Genomic DNA, 19,085 nt, shown 5'->3' with positions numbered 1-19,085 from the left:
GACTTCCTCAGCAAATGACTGTTATATAGCAGTCTCGTGTCATTGCACTGCAATACACAAAATAAGTTATCATATGTCGGCCCCCTTCATATAGAAGACTCTCTGTGCTCTCACGGCATACTCGTGATGAGCATCCAACCATGCGATTCATTATGTCTTGTCAATACTGAGGCTTCCTTGTTTAAAGTAACCTGTCCAATCGGCACTGGAGGTAAATTATTATTATTGATTAACTCAGATTTTTAGTTTATGGCAATGTTTGTTGGAAAAATTAAAGTGTCTCGGGTTGCCCTTAAAGTTCATGCGAGAGGTTTGCGATGTTTGGCGTCATGTAAATTGCTGTCACTGAAAAGTTTGTTAGTGTCATGGTGTTTGTACAATAATACAAACACGACAAGGCACAGCACACTCTTAAAACACCAGGCAACACTAGTAGCAGACTTTTCCTGTAGTATCTGTGATGGTAAGAAGACTTGGTGGAAACTCGGTCCAAAACATGGCAACTAGATTTCCTTTTCTTTAGTTCTTGAAGACACTTCACCCTCCATCCTGAAGGCTTTCTCAGTTATGTCTTCAAGAACAAAAGAAAATGAAGACCAGTTGCCCTTTTCAAGCCTTTGAGACTTAAAATGACCTGGGTGACTGAGAATCTACGCCGAATTGCAGACTTCCTCCATAACCTCCCCAACTTTAGTGCAACGACGTGCTGCATCCAACGTCTTTGTTGTTGTTCTTTTGCGCATGCAGGTCGGTTCAAAACCGCAAACAGTTCTCACTGGAATCTGATAAAGGCCACATTTTAAAAGGTAATGTGAACAGCCAAACAAAAAAAATCGGATCTGGGGAAAATTTTTGAATTGAGCATTAAGACTTGCAGTGTGAACGGGATCAGCTGAAAAGCCTGGATTCATCCACGTGCTAAATACTATCGATCCCAGACACACTACTCTTCATTATTATGATTTATTGCTTATTTATATGTTTATTATTAATTTGGAATAAATTCAATCTCAAAAGTAAGATTGAATTTCAATTAGTCCAAATTGGTATTTCTTTTTATTTATAGTATTAAAACAAAAACTGATACTGGTTGTGGTTTAACAGTTATTGTGATGTCATTATGACGTCAAGCATGACTAATTTAATTACTTAAGTCTTGGCAGGTCTGATGATGGTACTCAAACCTTTTTGGCAAATCTGGTACATTTCCAAATGCTTCCAGCTGTAGATAACATCCGGGTTCTTGCAGCTCTGTAAGGAAGTCGTGTGCCAGTGCCCCGGTGTCTGTGGTCAAGACATAAGAGGAGAAGGGATGATTTTGACTTTCTTTTCTCAGTTATGTCACACTGTCTAGGATTTTACCAATGGTGCATGAATGTGAATTAAATATAATAATTAAAATCACATGATTTCAGATTTTGAGTTGACAATTGTGGTTGAACTTTTTTAAATCCATGTTTATTTGTTCAGCAGGAACAATCCATTGATTCTGTCCCATTTTTAGATCACCATCATTAGTCAAACAAAAAACTCAATACAGACCAGCCTGTCAGAAGAAAAGTCAAACACTGATCAGTCGTCACATATTTTGTTAGACCACCCTTAGCTTTGAATAGCGCACGCTGTGGCATTGTTTGGCAAGCTAATCTAAAGCCATGATATTCCCAGAGCTGAGACTTTTTGCCAAGATTTTGTAGTGATGATGGGAGACTTGGACCTCTGCAGAAAGTCGTCTCCAGAACATTGAGCACATGATTCTTAATAGAGTTACGGCCTGGACTCTGTTGTGGCCAATCCATTTGCAAAATGTTGCTCCCTGAGCCGCTCTCTCAATTTGAGCCAATGAATCCTGGCGTTGTCATCTTGAATATGCCAATGTTATCGTGGATGGAAAAAAGAATAAAAAATTGTTGGAAAAACGTGTTTGCTAGGTAGTCAGCTGATCTAATCTCCTAGGTATGTAAAGTTTATGAACATGGCCCTCAACTGGAGCAAACGCAGATCATCACACAGCTCGCTTTCGAAGTCGGCAACAGGCATGATCAGTTCAGTGCTTCATCTACCCTTGAAATTTTTATGGTCCCCAGGAAATTTGGTCCTTTTCCCCTCTTTTTAGTCTTAAAGGGGACATATTATGGCATTTAATGTATATTTTAAACAGGTTTCAGCAGCGGAGGCCGAACCTCTGCGCCTCGGGTGACGTCACCCTAGGCGCAGATTCTCATCGGCTCAAAAAAAATCACGTGACACTGGGGGATTCTGTAAGGCGGGGGTCAGAGACCTTGCAGAAATTCATGGTATTTTGTCTCCCCTGTGCTGGCAGGGTGAGGGGAGACCACTTTTTATATGTTAAAACAAGAAAAAACTTGTTTTTCATAATATGTCCCCTTTTAAATGGTAAATAGAGCTGAAGTCGTATTAGTTTTGTAATTAATCAAAATCGGCAGATATGACAGTTTTACCTGATCAAAGGTTGCAGTTACTCATGTGCACAATACTTGGCTTTTTAAAGTACAATAGAGTATATGAACTGAAGGTTCACTTTATAGCATTTTATTGCATATCAAATTGCTGTCACAATATAAAAACAACAATATCTGTCAGAATTATAACATTTAGATATTTTCTCCAAAATGTTGAGCCCAATGTGTTTTGTTTTGTTTTTTGTTGATGCTAAAAAGCAGTTTACGCCTTTTTCCTGGCCAGAAAATTGTGTGTGTGTGTGTGTGTGTGTGTGTGTGTGTGTGTGTGTGTGTGTGTGTGTGTGTGTGTGTGTGTGTGTGTGTGTGTGTGTGTGTGTGTGTGTGTGTGTGTGTGTGTGTGTGTGTGTGTGTGTGTGTGTGTGTGTGTGTGTGATGTAACAAAAACATATGAATGTTTATGACAGTTACGGTTTAAACAACACCCAAACTCTCAGCATCCCAGTCTTCTGTTTTTCTTTTTTTTTTTTTTAATAGGTAAATGTAAAAGGGCCATACCCTCTCTGGGTTTGTTTTTCCTTTTCCATCTTGTTTAATGGTGAACAACAACTGTGTTTGTGGAGGGGTACTACTTTTGGCATAATGCTACGAATCATAACCCTGACTCTTGGGAATGAGTCTTCAACCACTGGGGGTCAAAGCCACTCATTTTGTGTTTTTTGTCAAATCTGGAAAGACAAGTAAAATGTTGAAATTATGTTTTAATGCACTCATCTTCCTGAGACTACTCGTCCCTCTCAGTGATCCTTTTAGTTTGAGTCTTTCCTTTACAGGACAGACTTCACTGTGTCATCATTTCCTCCAAGTACGACACTCAAAAGTCATCGGGACTTGTAAAAAGAACACGGATGGGATGTTAATCCAGGGAAACTTTGAGAAACCGTGTGTGTGTATTTGTAAAATAGATTAGGCCATATTTATTTGTTTCAAGGGGTCTCAGAGTCAAGAACCACAATATCACGGTGATATTGGACCATAGACTATAATTACTGGATGAACTCTCAAGGAAGTCACTCATAACACATGGTGCCATTCACTGCTGCAAATGGGAGGAACGAACAGACCTGGGAAGTTGACTTGGACACACCTTGTGTCAATCTAAACGGCCGTGGCTCCTTGAGGTGCTGCAGTGGCAAACGTTTGCAGCGAATATACCAATTTAGATGTTCTTAGTCCAAAATCAGAGATGACTACAGCATAGATTTATTGCTTTATATAATTGGTAATCGTGTTTTATGCAGAAGAGTAGATCTACCTACAGTATGCACAGATGATCGAAAATGATTGTAATGATTTTTTAACTTCAGCTTTTTTTGTTTCCTCAACCACATCTCGGAGTATTATTTCTCAATTGTATCAGATGGGCAAAAAAGAGATGAGTATACATTAACCTGCTTTTGACCTGGCAGAATACGTTACTTGCCTTATCACTGCCACCTATTGAGTAGTAAAGTAAAAGAATATTACTACCAAGAAATCTAGTTACGGTTTACTCTGTGTGCTTTTGTAAGCAGCAGACCAAGAGCTCCTATCTCTTTTTGAGGTTAAAAACCACAGAGTATCTTTTTAAAAAGTTTATTTTTGCTCACAACAGCCAGCCAATTAATTGTTTAATCAGCTGCTGTAGCTCTTATAAATTCCTGTATGGCCTGTCCTTGTCGAGAAAACTTTGACTCACTATTGCATTGTTTACTTTGATTTAACGCCAGATTGTTTTTTTTTTTTCTTCCAAAAAAACATTTGTCTCCAAGTGAAGTTATTTTGTTTGGAGTAGGTGTCAGGCAGTTATCTAAACACATGTACTCCACCCAATGTAGAAGAAAATGTTCTTTTGCAGGAGAAGAGTTGACATAAAGAGTTTCAGTGTGGAGGTGCTTCATGTAGATATGAGAGAGCAGGACCAGATTATGAACTGCATACAAGGACGTTAATATGAATTTGATTTACGGAGGAGGAGCAGTGGAAGGAACTTTGGTGAGAAATGGTTTAACATTCAAAACAGTTTCTTGTTTTTATAATTTTTGCATAAAATTACGTAACTATTTGAACTTCATATGGCATGCAAGACATGCATATATGGTATTAAACGTAAACGATGTGTAGCAATTGTTAGTTCAAGGAGAAGAGGGTCTTTAAGGAAAGAGAGAGAGGGAGACGAACACTGAAATGCAAAGATGGGCAGGTCCAGAGGGCTGAAAGCAGCTGGGTGTCAGCCTACTACAACTATGGTATAAAATGAAACGTCCAGAGCTTGTTCAGCTCTTGCCTGAGTCGTGCAGCTGATGAGGGAAAGGGGAATCTCCATTCTGTGCTTGATCTCTTTTCTAAGTAAGTTTTCATATTTGTTTTTGTTTTTAATCTTTATTTGAGAATAGTATACTGTGAGGTGATGGACATGATTCTCACCAGTATGAGGTTTGTCTCATGAATTTTACAACTGCTACACAACTTATTGCTGGTTGTTGCAATGATCTGTTGATCCACATGTTTGAATAACTAAATTCATTCAAAAAGAATGCATTGCTGATGATTAAATATAATGTCTGCGCTAACATCCTGAATGTTTTTCAGTTTTTGAAACATGTATGTCTTTGTGTCCATTTCAGACCTTGAAGCACCCTGGTTGAACTCTGAACCGTAACCAGTGACGTTCTGCAACCATGACGGCCATCAATGCACCTCGAGACAAGTAAGAAGAAACTGTCTTTTGTGTCTAGCAAGGACTCTGTTTTAATCACTGCATGTTGGATAGGATCCAGGGAATAAGTAGTTGAATAAGTAGTTGGATATTGTTTGTTTATATAAAGAAGAATGGCTTGATTGATGTACTTTCTTGTGGATGTCCTTTTGCTTCTTTCCCAGATACAATGCAGTATGGATCATTTTCTTCATCCTGGGCCTGGGAACCCTCTTACCATGGAATTTCTTTATGACGGCAACAATGGCAAGTTTAAAGACATTTAATCCTCTCAGTGCGATACTCTGCAGGCAGCTGATCCATGTGGGTTAATTAATTGACAGGTTGGGGTCCTCATGGAGAAAGTAATTTAATTTGAACTTGAAGGAAGCAAATACTATTTGTTTAGTTTTTCTTTCAGACTAACCTGGCTTTCCTCAGGATGTCTGAAGAGACTCCAGCCAGGTGGATTAATGTTTCTCTCTTTAATCCCATTCATATTTGCTCATCTTTAAAGGACTAACTGGGTGAACATCATTAAATGTGGAATGCTGTTGCTATCGTGTATTGGATACTGTTTTCACTGTGAGAGATTCTGCAGTTTACAGTGCAGATTTGTTAGGACAAGCAAAATGAAAGTTGAGAAAGTTACATTGATAGATAAGATGCAACTACTGTTGAAGCTCAGACACATGGCTGCTTTGTTTAAATTAGACATTGGACCCACACTAACTCAGTGCATCTATGCTTATGTTCTGTTGTACTCTGAATATTATCTTTATGTGATGCTGGCCAACCTCCAATTTTTATTTTCCTTAAATCTAGACTCAGTTTACTGACTCTTTGCTGAAACTAATGTGGGCTAAAGCCACAGTCCTGCAGTACGTCCTACAGTCTTGAGGAAGCTACTTCACAGCTACTACAGTTTATTTATTTTTGTCCCCACTCAAAGAAATGTTATCTTCTAGATGCAGTTTACTTGGTGGAATAAAAGACAGACTTGTGACTTAATGTAATAAAACTGCATTCTTCTATCCTTTTTCTGTAGTACTTTACCAGTAGACTGAAAGATCCATCAACTAATATCACCTCTCTGGAGATCAATAATGAGACTGTTCCTGACGGGGATCCTCGCAATGTGCTGGAGTCCAAGTTTAACAATGTCATGACCCTGTGTGCCATGGTGCCTCTGCTCATCTTCACCTGCCTCAACTCCTTCATACACCAGAGGTATGTACCCCCCCCCCACGCTGACGGGCTCAGAATAAAATAGAATAATTGAATCCTTTTGCTTTGTTAGTTGCATCCTCCTATTTCTCAAGATTCCAAAAAATCATATAGATTTTTCAACTTAGTCAGTAAATAAAAACAGAAGTCAATGATTTGCAAATCTCATAAACCCATATTTTATTCAGACCAGAATATAAACAATACATCAGATACTGAAAGTGATATTTTTTGACATGTCGTTAGTTTTAAAGTATTACATTTGGTATTGTCTTGCCGAAATGTCCAAGGCCATCCCTGGGAGAGACGCTGTCTGGATGTCCAAAAATGCTTTCTTCCGAATTGTTTCACTGGAATGTCAGCAACTCTGCGCCAAACATGAAGACAGTTCAAAGTGCCTTTGTGCTCATGTAAAGCTCTGCGGCTGCTGCAAGATAAAATAATGTCCTGAGCTTGTCACAATACAGAACTAGAACAAATAAGAAGTATATGACAGCACTTTGCACCATTGAGTGTTTTCTGCTGTTCATTTGCAGGGCGACTTGGCAAGCAGATGATAAATAAATGAAACCTTGGTTTTTGAGACTACATACATATATAAATGCCTAATCAAACTAAACAGTGTTGAATACTAAAACTATACCACTGTTATTATTCAAACATTGCTGAGTGTTTTTTTTTTATCTTAGTGAATAATACTGCTCCTAATGCACATAAAAGTTAGTGTGTTGTGCAGATGTTGCAGATGCTGCCAGCTGGATATCACCTCTGAAGTGTCTTCTTCTTTTCCAGCCCCAGTGCACAGAAAGTGAAAAGACACTGCTGACGTTTTTTTGTCAGTTTAAAGGAGACCTATTATGGCATCTAATACCTATTTTAAACAGGCCTTGAATGTCTTAAAAACAAGCTTTAGATTGTTTTTGCTAAATAAATTATAAATTCAGCCTCTAAACCATGTCTTTATCTTCCCATTCTCTAACCTCATTATCTATGCTGGATTCTGAGTGGGCGGGGCTATGATAATGAGGCTCTGTGCTGATTGGCTGCCTGAATGACCCGATACACCGCTACGAAAAAATGGCGGAAGCTCCGGCCGGCGGAGTTAGTTGTGGGCGTGGTTTCACGCATCGGAGGCCAAACTATGTAAATCGCTCCCGTCGTTACGTAACGACAGGAGCAGAATCTGAACAGCTCGTAGATCCACATCACACTGGACGGCTCATCCGGGCGGCTGTACAGACACTGCAGAATTTGGTTGCTTTCCTCCTTCTCTGAGTTGGCAGGCTGAGGGGAGACCACTTTATATATGTTAAAGCAAGAAAAAACCTGTTTTTCATAATAGGTCCCCTTTAACTGTCTACTGGTTACTTGGGTGGTGTTTGAAAACTGAGCTTAATGGCATTTGTAACTCGCTCCAGGCCTTCTCAAACAAGACAGGCCGAATAATTGTCTGAGCTCCAGTTTTGACCCCTGTGTTCCTTCACAGCTACTTCAGTCCTTGTTTCTGATATTATGTCAATGTATATCTTTAAACCTTCATGTTTGCTTTTAAAGTCAGATTAAATCAGATTGAGCTCTTACCGTGTACAAACATATTTTTTTTGTTTAACTTATCCATCTGTCCCAGCTCCCTGTTATTCAGAAGTAAGGTAGGGGGAAAACGGTTTCTCAGGAGCAATCAGTTTTGAACAGAAGCTTGCTCAGTAGATTTAAATTTCGATGTTATGTGATGAATTAGAACATTTAAATGATAATATTTAAGAATCTGGGTTGGTGCTTGTGGAGACGTTGACATGATGTGGTCGTGCGGGTGTTTTTACATTTCATCTGTGTGTTTTTAGGATTCCTCAGAAGCTGCGGATCTCCGGCAGCCTGACGGTCATCCTGGGGGTTTTCATGTTGACGGCGGTGTTTGTGAAAGTGGAGATGTCTCCTCTAGCTTTTTTCGTCGTTACCATGATGAAAATTATCTGCATCAACTGTGAGTTGCATGTTTCAAGTGACTTTGATCATAACATGAATGAGACAAAGCAATGTGAAAATGGTCCAAGCATTAAAACTACAAGGTCACTGCCAGACAGTTTAAGATAAAGAAGAATGTCAGTGTTTAGTTTTAAAAGGTTTGTGCCATTGTGGGATAGAGGATGAGCCGCATGTGCTGGGATTCATACCCAGCAGAGTAAAAGTGTTAGTCAAAGTTTTTATTTAGGACTGATGCCTGTTTTTGTGTTGATTTGAAATAACCGTCTCCTCATTTGCGTCAACACCTCGTTAACCCACCACTGTGTCGCGACCATAAACGTGTATATTTAGAAAGGAACTCAAAAACCGTGAACCCACATACAACTATATGACAAGGCAAGTGGCCTCTAGACTGAGAACTGAGCTAATTTAGCTATGTCTAAACTTAATTTATACAGCACTTCTTGTTCAATAAAAAGCAGCATAAAGTGCTCTACAGAATTAAAAGCAGTCGCTCCCACCCATCCAACAAAGTGACAAGGTTATGTTTCTGTACATTTTTATTTTTTTCCTTACAAAATGTCCCCTTTTTGTCAAATATTCCTCTGAACAAACTGCAGCTTCCAAAAGCACCACGAGGTTGAGTCTAAACTTTATATAGTCACAAACTGAATACAGCAGCCTTCCTATCAGGCTTTATTCATCTCAGAGCTCATGTATTTGGGAGTTAAGATAAAACTGCCTGTTCCTGATTTTCACTCTTGTTGATGATTATTTCCATATGTCTTCTCATGATGGGAAAAACGCACACACATGAAGAGCTGGTGTTTGTACTTCACTGAGCTTCTCAACACAGGCTGTGCTCTCACTGCGTCTCGTTTGTTTACAATGAGGCGCTGAGCAGCAGGGATAAGCTCACCGCCCTCTAAACCCAAGTTCTCATGAGGAACAGCAGATCGTGTTTAGAGTTGGACGGGGTGACCTTGGAGCTTTGATATCCGTTGGCAGATTCCTCCTAATGGCTTTGTTTCAAGATTTCTGTTGAAAAACTGCCTTCACGTGTTTGGTGTTAAGTTTGGGGAAGTATCACTGACTACAACTCTGAGTAGAATGTGATTGAACAAAATACCAGAAGTGTTACGAAGAGAACTTACTTTGATCCCCTCTGATTTCCCACTGAGCACAAACTCTGTTTTTATGGGGCAGTTTGTAAATGTTCTGTTTCTCCCTGCTTCCCTGAAACAGTGTTGTTGTTTTTGTTGTTTTTCTGTATCACAATGACTGTGTTTTCTGTCCCTTGCCAGCGTTTGGAGCGATTCTCCAGGGAAGCCTGTTTGGGCTGGCAGGGATCCTGCCCGTCTCCTACACCGCTCCCATCATGAGCGGACAGGGCCTGGCCGGCGCCTTCGCTGCTTTCTCCATGATCTGTGCTCTGGCCAGTACGTCTCTCACACAAGCAGCATGTACACACTTTGTGTTATAAAAGTAGCTCATGAGCAGATGCTGCAAAATTACAAATACCCTTCAGAGATGCACTCGTTTACATTAATCTCGTGGCAACTTGACACGTTATTGTTGAAATAAGGCCACTCGTGGTCATCAATGAGCTCATGACATAAATTGACAATAAAAAAAAACAAAAAAAAAAAACCTGCTGAATATTTATGTTTCAGTGAATTAAATCATTGCATTTTTTCTAGTTTTGGAAATGTCACTAGTGCTAAATTGTTAGTCGTTCTTCATGATGAAACACTTTTTTTTTCACCTCTCCAAACATCATGATCAATTTCTACCTACATGGAGAAAAAATATAATTTTTCTGTATTAAAAAAAAAAAAAGGTTTCCAGTCATTTAAGCATATTGTGATGACAAACGCTATCTTTAATCATAAAAAATGTAACGATATCTGTCTGTACAACATAGAAATGAGCTGTGGAGGAACAACACGTGCACAAAAACCTCAGCAGTTAAGAGCCTCTGTTAAGCAAGCCTGATGAACAGGTTCTGCTTTTGTACTATATAGAAGTTCAACCACATGTTTAATAGCTAATAATACATGTACTTGCTAATGGGACTTCCTCAACAAAATTATGAAGATGAGACTTTGTTTCTTGAAATTCCCTTCAGCACAGATGGGATTTCTGGGAATGATGCATGAACATTGTCCTGAGGCCGCAGCGCATGACTTTTTTTTTTTTTGTAGGACCAGTGTGAGTTATCAGTTTATTGTTTTAAATGCTACAGTTAATCTGCTCTGTAGCTACAGCAGATAAGAGTGTGTGAATATTTTACTTCTGATTTTTGTTTTGACAGCACAAGCATTCCTTTCTCGACAGTATCTTCTGAACCGTCTTGTCATAAGGACCAGCTACTTATTTCAGACGTCTGCAGCCTCTTATAGTGAAGTTTTAGCAGCATACAAGAGACGTCACATGTACTTTACACACTTTAATTGTAATTGCCATGATTCACCCTTTGACAGCTAAGACTGAATATTCACATAACTTATCAAGAAGACTTTTAGCAAATGAGAGTGAAGAGTTTCATATGTCCAGCTTTTGTTTCACATGTTGTTTTTAAAAGGGTGACTGTGAAACTTGATAGTTGTAATGATTCTGCGTATCTTGTGTTTTGTCTACAGCCGGTTCAGAACTGCAGGACAGTGCTTTTGGTTACTTCATCACAGCCTGTGTTGTTATTCTTCTGGCCATAGCGTCGTACCTCACTCTGCCAAAGATGGTAAAACCACATAATCTCTAAACCCTGATTTAAAGAGACCACTTTGTTGTACAATGTAAATGTTTCTGGGATTTGTTGTGTCTCATATATCTGTTTTCCTCCCATTTTCTATGCTGATGATATACAGCTTTACCGTTCTCTTAAACCTGCAGAAGTTGAAGCATCATCATTGATTAAATGGTTAAGCATTATTTAACGGGGACTGTGTGACATTTGAAACTCAGAGAAGACACAAAACCCCAATTATTACCCTGTGAAAGCCACATCCTTGAAATTAAGCAACACCTTGGTGCTTTAAGCTCGTCTGTCCATCCAAGCCTCAGAAACCTCAGTGTTATTTTTGCTTCGTCTTTTGAACATCATTCTAGAGAATTAATGAGGAATAGTTTCTTCCAGCTTAGAAATGTCGTCAAACTTTATACCCTGCTGTCATAAGCTGAGTAATAGATGACTATTCATGCTTTTATTTAATCACATTTAGACTATTCTAACAACCTTTTTACCTGCTAAAACAAAAAAGAACTTGATTATCTGCAGGCAGTCAAGATCGTTGCTGCAAGGCTCCTAACAAACACGAAAACGAGACAACTTATCACACTTGCTTAAATTTCTTTGCACTGGTTACCAACAGTGCATTTGAGAATCCATTTTTAAAAATCTTAGTCCTTACTTTTAGAGCCCTACATGGTCAAGCTCTTACCTACGTCTCTGACCTTTCGAGGCTCCACACCTCTTCTCGTGATCACAGGTCACCTGACCAAACGCTGCATGTGGTGCCACCCTTTCATTTTAAATCTAGAAGCGACCGTGCTTTCAAAAAGTGCCCTCTCGGTTGTGAAAGGCATTGTCTGCATCTCTAAGTTTCCTTGACTGTGTTAAATAGTTTAAATTGCAGCTAAGGATGCTTTTAATTAGACTAGGGCTTGATCACGTTTCCTCTGTTTCATGTCGTATATTTTCTTATGTGTAGCAGTTGTGAAGCACTTTGTGGCCTTTAACTTGTGATGAGTACTATCAGTAAACTTTATTTACTTCTACTGGATCAGTGGAGGTATCTCAATATGATGACTGCTTTTGTCAACAGGAGTTTTTCCAGTACTACATAGAGAGTAACGGATCCAGACCATTAGCCGATGAGGAAAACAAGATGGACTTACTCAAAAAAGGTAAAAAAGAAAAAAGAAGTTTCTATAGACCGTTGTACTGTTGTAGCCGTTGACCTTGTAGCTACGTTAGAGGTTGTCCACAGCAAGGAACGCTGGAAAAGATGTTTATCTCAACTTTAAATACAGGACTGTCTCAGAAAATTAGAATATTGTGATAAAGTCCTTTTATTTTCTGTAATGCAAAAATGTCATACATTCTGGATTCATTACCAATCAACTGAAATTTGCAAGCCTTTTATTATTTTAATATTGCTGATCATGGCTTACAGCTTAAGAAAACTCAAATATCCTATCTCAAAAAATTTGAATATTCTGGGAATCTTAATCTTAAACTGTAAGCCACAATCAGCAATATTAAAATAATAAAAGGCTTGCAAATTTCAGTTGATTGGTAATGAATCCAGAATGTATGACATTTTAGTTTTTTTAATTGCATTACAGAAAATGAATAACTTTATCACAATATTCTAATTTTCTGAGACAGTCCTGTATATGAAGCATTGGAAAAGTATTTTTTTACCTACATAATTTTGACCTTCATCAATATAGACAACTGTTTAGCCTAGATATTGTTGTTTTTTGTGTATTTCTGTCCCGGGTGCTTTTGTGTGTTAACCGATGACAACAATACTTTTGTCTGTTTCAGTTTAAACTGATCCAGTATCTTTCTTTCGACTGCAGATTGAGTAACCACTCCATATTTTGTGTAAACCGCAACCCTCATGCACTGTTGGCGAGAAGGGTTTTAAGCTCTCTCAGGAGACGTTTCTAATAGAAAACTATTTTGTCAGTTTTGTCCTCACACCCACTCAAATGTTGTAATAATGTTCTTAACTCCAGGTGTCAATCGATCAGTAAAATGATAAAGAGCTGTTTGTTGGTTGGTTTCCTAGAAAATTCAGCAGAGAAACGGGCAGTTGTGAATCTGATGGAGGAGGAGAACAAATCCAGCTTTTCTGTGTTCAACATCTTCAAACAGGTCCAAATGATCACTTTTTCATGTCTGTGTAGCAAATCAACAAATAATGAAGGAAAATCCAAACACTTTGCAATATTTCATCCACGAATATGTGACAGTACTCTGTTTCTTTGATGTAATGTTCTCCCATTAGGGGACCTGTACAGTAATTGCCTGGTAAAACACATGATATGGGCCATTTTATTGTGATTAGTTTTTCTCTGAAAGTTGTGTGATCTAGCTGTTAGAGGTCACACATCAGTTCCATTCAAGCTTTGTTTCAAGTACAACATGGATTAAACTGATTGCATCATATTGATTATTCTCTGTGTTTCAGATCTGGGTGATGGCTTTGTCAGTGTGCTTCATATTCACTGTCACTATCGGGACTTTTCCAGCTGTGACTGTTGAGGTCAAGTCGACAGTCGCAAACGGAGGCCGGTGGGGTGGGTCTCCACTTTTCTTTCTGGATGTGTAAAGAGTTTAAGCTTCTGAAATAACAGTTTTTATATATTTGGTACCTTGTTGGGCAACAGTACCTCCATAAATGTAACATTTACAAAAGGTGGTGAGACAAAAAGATCAGTTGAAAGGTATTCCCATGATTCTGCTACTTTTCTACATCGCTGGGGGAGAATGATGAAACTCTTCACATCCGGTTGTCGGATTTATTTTCTAAAAAGGCTCGTAAATGTCACGTTGAGGGTTTCAAAATTCTTGACTCAACTATTTCAACAACAGGCCTGTTTCAGAAAGCAGGTTTTCCTGCAAACACATATGTTGAAACTGAAATGAGGGAAACGCAGGGTTTTTAGATGGTGACGTAACTGTTCTCTCAGCCCTGTTACCGTGGTAACTTACTCTGTACATGACCTGGCCGAGAGAGGAATCTTGATTTCATGTTGTCCCCCTCACAAAGCTGAGACATTTGGCAACCAACCTTGTAACACATATTTTAGGGTTTTCTGAACAAGGAAATGTCCTTTTATATAATTAGGAGTCTGCAGATAGAGTGGAGCTGTATTTGTGTACTACGTATACTACGTTGAGGATCCAAATAGATTATTTCCCTGATTAATTTTGGTTGACTACATGTGATTTTTATCTGATCGTGTACTACAAAAGCCATTCATCACGGCCTCGCCCTTACTTCACATTTATTTGCTAATTGGATTTCCATTCATAAAGTCAGGAACAGCTTATTAGAAAGGCAATGGCTATGGGTCTTTTTATGTAGTAGACTAGTATTTCCAAGCCTCATGATTTAGAAATGATCTACAAATAGATATGAATGGTTTACGATTTCCAGCTGTGACTGGATGCACTGATGGCACCGGTATTCCCATCCACGCTCCCTGAATGATTCTTCTTTTGCTCGAGTAAATGCATCATGAAAGTGACAACCATGAGCCGGTCACGTTTGTCTGGGTTTTTTTTTTTTATACTTCGGCTCCCTCAAAAGTTTGTGGTTTTTTTACCAGCAGGATTGCACTTGTATGAAAAATTTCTCATCTCAGGGTTTGTCGACTCTGACTTGGTATTTTAACTTTACTTTTAAGCACACTATTCATCTTTTACAGAAAGGAAGTTTAGGAAAATAAACTACACTTTCAGGTGTGTTTCTATCAATTACATTTGGTTTGTTTTCAACCATTTCCAGACACCTACTTCATCCCTGTGTCATGTTTTCTCCTCTTCAACATCATGGACTGGGCCGGCAGGAGTCTGACCGCCGTCTGCATGTGGGTCAGTAACGACAGTCTTTCTTTTTTCAACTTAGAAACATTTGGTTTTAACGTCTTGGTTGATTTGCTTCTATTTAGAAAAGTCCTTCTTGAGTCTGGCAAGTTTTACGAGTTAGGAACTGAGCAAGGATGCAAAAACAACATTGATTTAATGTGTTGTTTTTTCTCTATAACAAACCAAACAGTTAACTCCTGTTTCCAAACATTTTTGCCGTATAGACTCAATACACAACAACCGCAGCACAATATTTAGCCTGACTGCCCAGCAGGCATCCGGTGCCGGGAACAGCACACACACTTGTCTGGCGGAAGCCTTCGGCTGCATCATAACGTTCACTCGTGAATAAATCTCTGCATCATGTGAGGGACAAAGAAAAAACAAAAGTCAGTCCAACTTTGTGGTAAAACTAACAGAGATGAAAAACTAACAAAGATGAGTAGAATTATAGACGTCAAGGATGCGTTTTAGAGAAACAAGTGTGTGTGTGTAGAAGTTTCTTAGGGGGTCAGAGAAAAGTGATGTGTGGATTTTGCTCTCAGCAACAGCAGAGGTCAATGAGCGGCTACAAGCTCAGCGCTGCTGCCTCTTCATCTGAGCCTGGCATCTATTGAAATCACATTTCTTTAATAACTTCTCTTCTGCAACAGTCTTTACCAGAACTTTTTAGATCCATGGAGTTGCCATGTGGTTACTTTTGTCATGTTCAGCGTCAGTGAGATGTTTCTCCACCAGATCTGATGAACTCCCTGCTCCAGCTTGTGTGTTAGTGTTCGTTGTGCTGGTGTGTTAAATATCAGTGTTTTTTTTATTCCTTTGTTAGAACAGTTTGGCTTCTCTCCTGATAAAACATACATTAATATATTGAAAACACACATCCTGAAAATAACAAATTCAAGAAGTGTAATTTCCTATGGTTCAGTGGAGGTAATCGAATACTCTAATATGTGAACAGACTACAGTTAGGTGATGGTCTGACCTGCAGAGGAATGCAGCTTCTGGTTGCAGATAACATCAGTCAGCTGCTGGAGCATGTGAGCTCATTTAACATCATGAAACGACAATGTAATTGGCATCGGGTCATTGGAGGTGATCTGGGCCTCCAGGCTCTTCAGCCGTTAAAACAAGCCAGCGTTACCTGTGCAAAAGGTCAAATGTATGAAAGCCCTACATACATTTAATTTCCTCAGTTTTCCCGTGGTATCAAGATAATTCCTCTGTTTTCTCCTGGAAAATTATCTCGTTGCCACAGGGAAAACAGAGGAAATAAAATGTATTTATGACCCTTTAGGGCTTCCGTACAAATGTACTGGGAGAACATGAATCTCTCCAGAGGTGGATTGATGATGCATTCAGAAACGTATTTGGTTCAGCTCAGAGCCGCAAAATAAAACTGTTATCACATGAATTTCTCATTCATGTGAGCTTGGATTCTTAGGAAGCAAGTTGAATATATTCATTCTGAAATGTATTATCCAACAAATGGTTTCTGTAAGTGTTGATCTGTTTGACTGAAAGTTGTTGGAAATGGTCCGCTTTAGTCTCAACTGTGCGTCTCTGTGTCCAGCCCGGTAAAGACAGCATCTTGCTTCCCGTCATGGTGGGCCTGCGCGTCGTGTTCATCCCGCTCTTCATGTTCTGCAACGTCCAGCCTCGTTACTACCTCCCAGTGCTGTTCTCCCACGATGCCTGGTACATCATCTTCATGATCGTCTTCTCCTTCTCCAACGGATACCTGGCCAGCCTCTGCATGTGCTTCGGACCCAAGTAAGCCGTTTGTAGATTCGTGTCAAATGTGGCTCCAGTGTTTTCCTTGCATGCAGACCACTCCCACATCAGCAATACCATAACAGGCCTTTGATCTTTACAAACGCATCTTTAAGTTTGTTTAAAGTGTCTTCAGAGAGCTGCAAGACATCTGACTAACGAGATTATCTTTGATTTTAATCAGTGCTTTGTTATGCAGTTGTTTGCCTTTAAAGCAATAATCCTGTTAATCGTTGTTGGAGATCAATGTATCTGCCATCAATGGTTTGTTCTGGGTTTTTAAGATAACTACAGAATGTGATACCCTATTTAAAATAGATGTGACTTCATCAGTGGCTTTGGCATATTTCCTTTTCAACCAAGAAAGCTCATTTTAATGTCCCAGTAGAAAAATGGGTCAACTCTTGGATTCTGAGGTCTGGTTGCAGCAAAACCCAGCTCAGATCAGCTGAGAACTTCTATAAATCTGTTTTGGGATATCCCTTTTCTTTATGAAATGATTTTTGAAAGTATGAACATACTGGGAAAAACGACATTCACAATTTCTGCAGATTTATGTCATTCTGAAGACTTTAACAACTCAAATGAGTTTTTAGGATATCATACGCTTAGAAAGTTAAAGAGTTTGAGTTGTCTGTAGGTTTGTTCTATTCCGCTTAAGTCGCTTAAGTTTCCACTCGTTACTATCTAAACGGTAGACTGAGGATTTTATTTAAACTCATCAATGTTCCTTTTAAACCATGTTTTAACACATTGTGGATACGTGTGGTCCAAACTGATCCACCATGCCTTGTTCTGTGTTTTTGGGGCGTCTTCTAGTGTCTTTTGTCTCTCTGTCTCTGCAGGAAGGTGGCGCAGCACGAGGCGGAGACAGCGGGAGCCATCATGGCCTTCTTCTTGTCCCTGGGTTTGGCACTGGGCGCTGCGGTCTCCTTTGCCTTCCGGGCTATGATCTAAACTCTCTCGCAAATCCATCCGGACATGTAGAAAAGAGCCTCACTCCTCTCCTCCATCATGAACCTGTTTGGGAGGAAACGGCGCATCACTGGAGGATGAGAGAACTTCAGCCATACACTTGTTACTGACTCTTCCAGCCAGCAGGGGCTGAAATACGTTACCCTCATTTTAATTTTATTTCCTCCAAACCCAGGAGAAGTGTGTAAACTTGCGCTTTAAATATTTATTGGAGATATTTTGAAAATTATACCACTAATCAAGTTATCTCATGTGAATCATTGACGTTGTCCAGCTGTATTCTTAAATATAAGGTGGATACAAATCCCAGTGTCATTGCCAACAAAATTTAGAGATTAAAAAACCCAATGCTTTTATGTATAAAATGTTTTAAATGTCCTTTGCAATAATCATGTTCTTAGATATGAGAGACAACAGTTTGATGTGAAAACGACGTCTGACCTCAGCTGTGTGAACAAAGCAGATGCTGCTGCTCAGCTCATCCAAATCTAACCAACAGATTTGATCTGTAAGCTGTGATCGTCAAAATCTTTGCACATCAGATGCTAGTGGTACTGAACTGTTAATGTTGTTAAATGATCTAACAAAACCAAAAGTTAACTGAAGGGAAGCCGTGACCCATCTGAACTGAGCTGCTTCGCTCCGTCTACGCCGTCGGGGTTTTAATGACTCGGGTCGTTCGTGTTCTTTAGTTTCCTCGTAACAAATCAGTGTGAAGACTAACTACACCTTAAAGACGGGGTTTTAATCAGTAAACTGTCTGCTGGATCCTCGTCGTAGCGAGTGTTTGTAGTTTTAGATCAAGCCATACCCAGTCTGGATTTTACTTCATTTAGATTTTCTGTCAAGATTTTCCTGTTTTATTTTTGTTTTGTGGTGTTACTGATTTAAAAGAAAAAGGAGGAAAAAATGTGCTTTTCCACCAATGTTGTAAAAGCAATTTTGATATGCAAAAAAGCGTGCAACAGTAAAATGAAATGTGCTTTTGAGACTGTTAAATTTCACTCTGGGCTCTTCTAGCTGAACATAGGTTTTATACCAGGGGTCGTTTTTGTTGTGTTTAAAGTTCAGTCTAAGATGTATTTTTATTATTTGGCCATTTGATGCTTTTTATGTCTGCTTTAAGTGTACACATTCACTATAACAACTACCGGCATATACATCAAAAAAGCCTGCTTGTTTAAAAGCACATGGTTGGATTTTGTGTTTCGGAGTCAAAGATAATCACCATTAGTTCCGTGAGTTTCTCATTTCAGTCCGAAAACAGTTCTGCCTGGAAAATAAATATGTATTTTTAAAACTCTGGCTCCACCTGGTGGTCATTTCTTTTATTACAGAATACCTGGGGTTTATTAAGTAGAAACATTACTTTGTTAAATGAGTGTAAATG

General features: G+C 39.1%; 1 protein-coding gene across 3 annotated transcripts in view; it reads left to right on the top strand.

Moving 5' to 3' along the window:
- LOC133463608 (equilibrative nucleoside transporter 1-like) overlaps positions 1–18,999 on the top strand; it is a 45,883-nt gene extending 26,884 nt beyond the window's left edge. For 2 of the 3 annotated variants that reach the window (XM_061745224.1, XM_061745226.1), the window contains exons 2-13: positions 5,087–5,169; positions 5,343–5,424; positions 6,206–6,387; positions 8,226–8,365; positions 9,651–9,785; positions 10,989–11,086; positions 12,171–12,252; positions 13,146–13,231; positions 13,548–13,656; positions 14,871–14,956; positions 16,521–16,720; positions 17,566–18,999. In XM_061745224.1, coding sequence (XP_061601208.1) covers positions 5,141–5,169; positions 5,343–5,424; positions 6,206–6,387; positions 8,226–8,365; positions 9,651–9,785; positions 10,989–11,086; positions 12,171–12,252; positions 13,146–13,231; positions 13,548–13,656; positions 14,871–14,956; positions 16,521–16,720; positions 17,566–17,677 — 1,341 coding nt within the window. In that variant the 5' untranslated portion in view covers positions 5,087–5,140 and the 3' untranslated portion in view covers positions 17,678–18,999. Of the gene's footprint in view, positions 1–4,716; positions 4,809–5,086; positions 5,170–5,342; positions 5,425–6,205; positions 6,388–8,225; positions 8,366–9,650; positions 9,786–10,988; positions 11,087–12,170; positions 12,253–13,145; positions 13,232–13,547; positions 13,657–14,870; positions 14,957–16,520; positions 16,721–17,565 lie in introns of those variants that run through there. The other variant, XM_061745225.1, reaches the window with a different exon arrangement.
- The last annotated feature ends 86 nt before the right edge of the window (positions 19,000–19,085 follow it).

The sequence above is a fragment of the Cololabis saira genome, chromosome 17 (assembly GCF_033807715.1).
Source record: "Cololabis saira isolate AMF1-May2022 chromosome 17, fColSai1.1, whole genome shotgun sequence".
NCBI classification, from domain to species: domain Eukaryota; kingdom Metazoa; phylum Chordata; class Actinopteri; order Beloniformes; family Belonidae; genus Cololabis; species Cololabis saira.
This window is presented reverse-complemented; position numbering and strand designations above follow the sequence as displayed.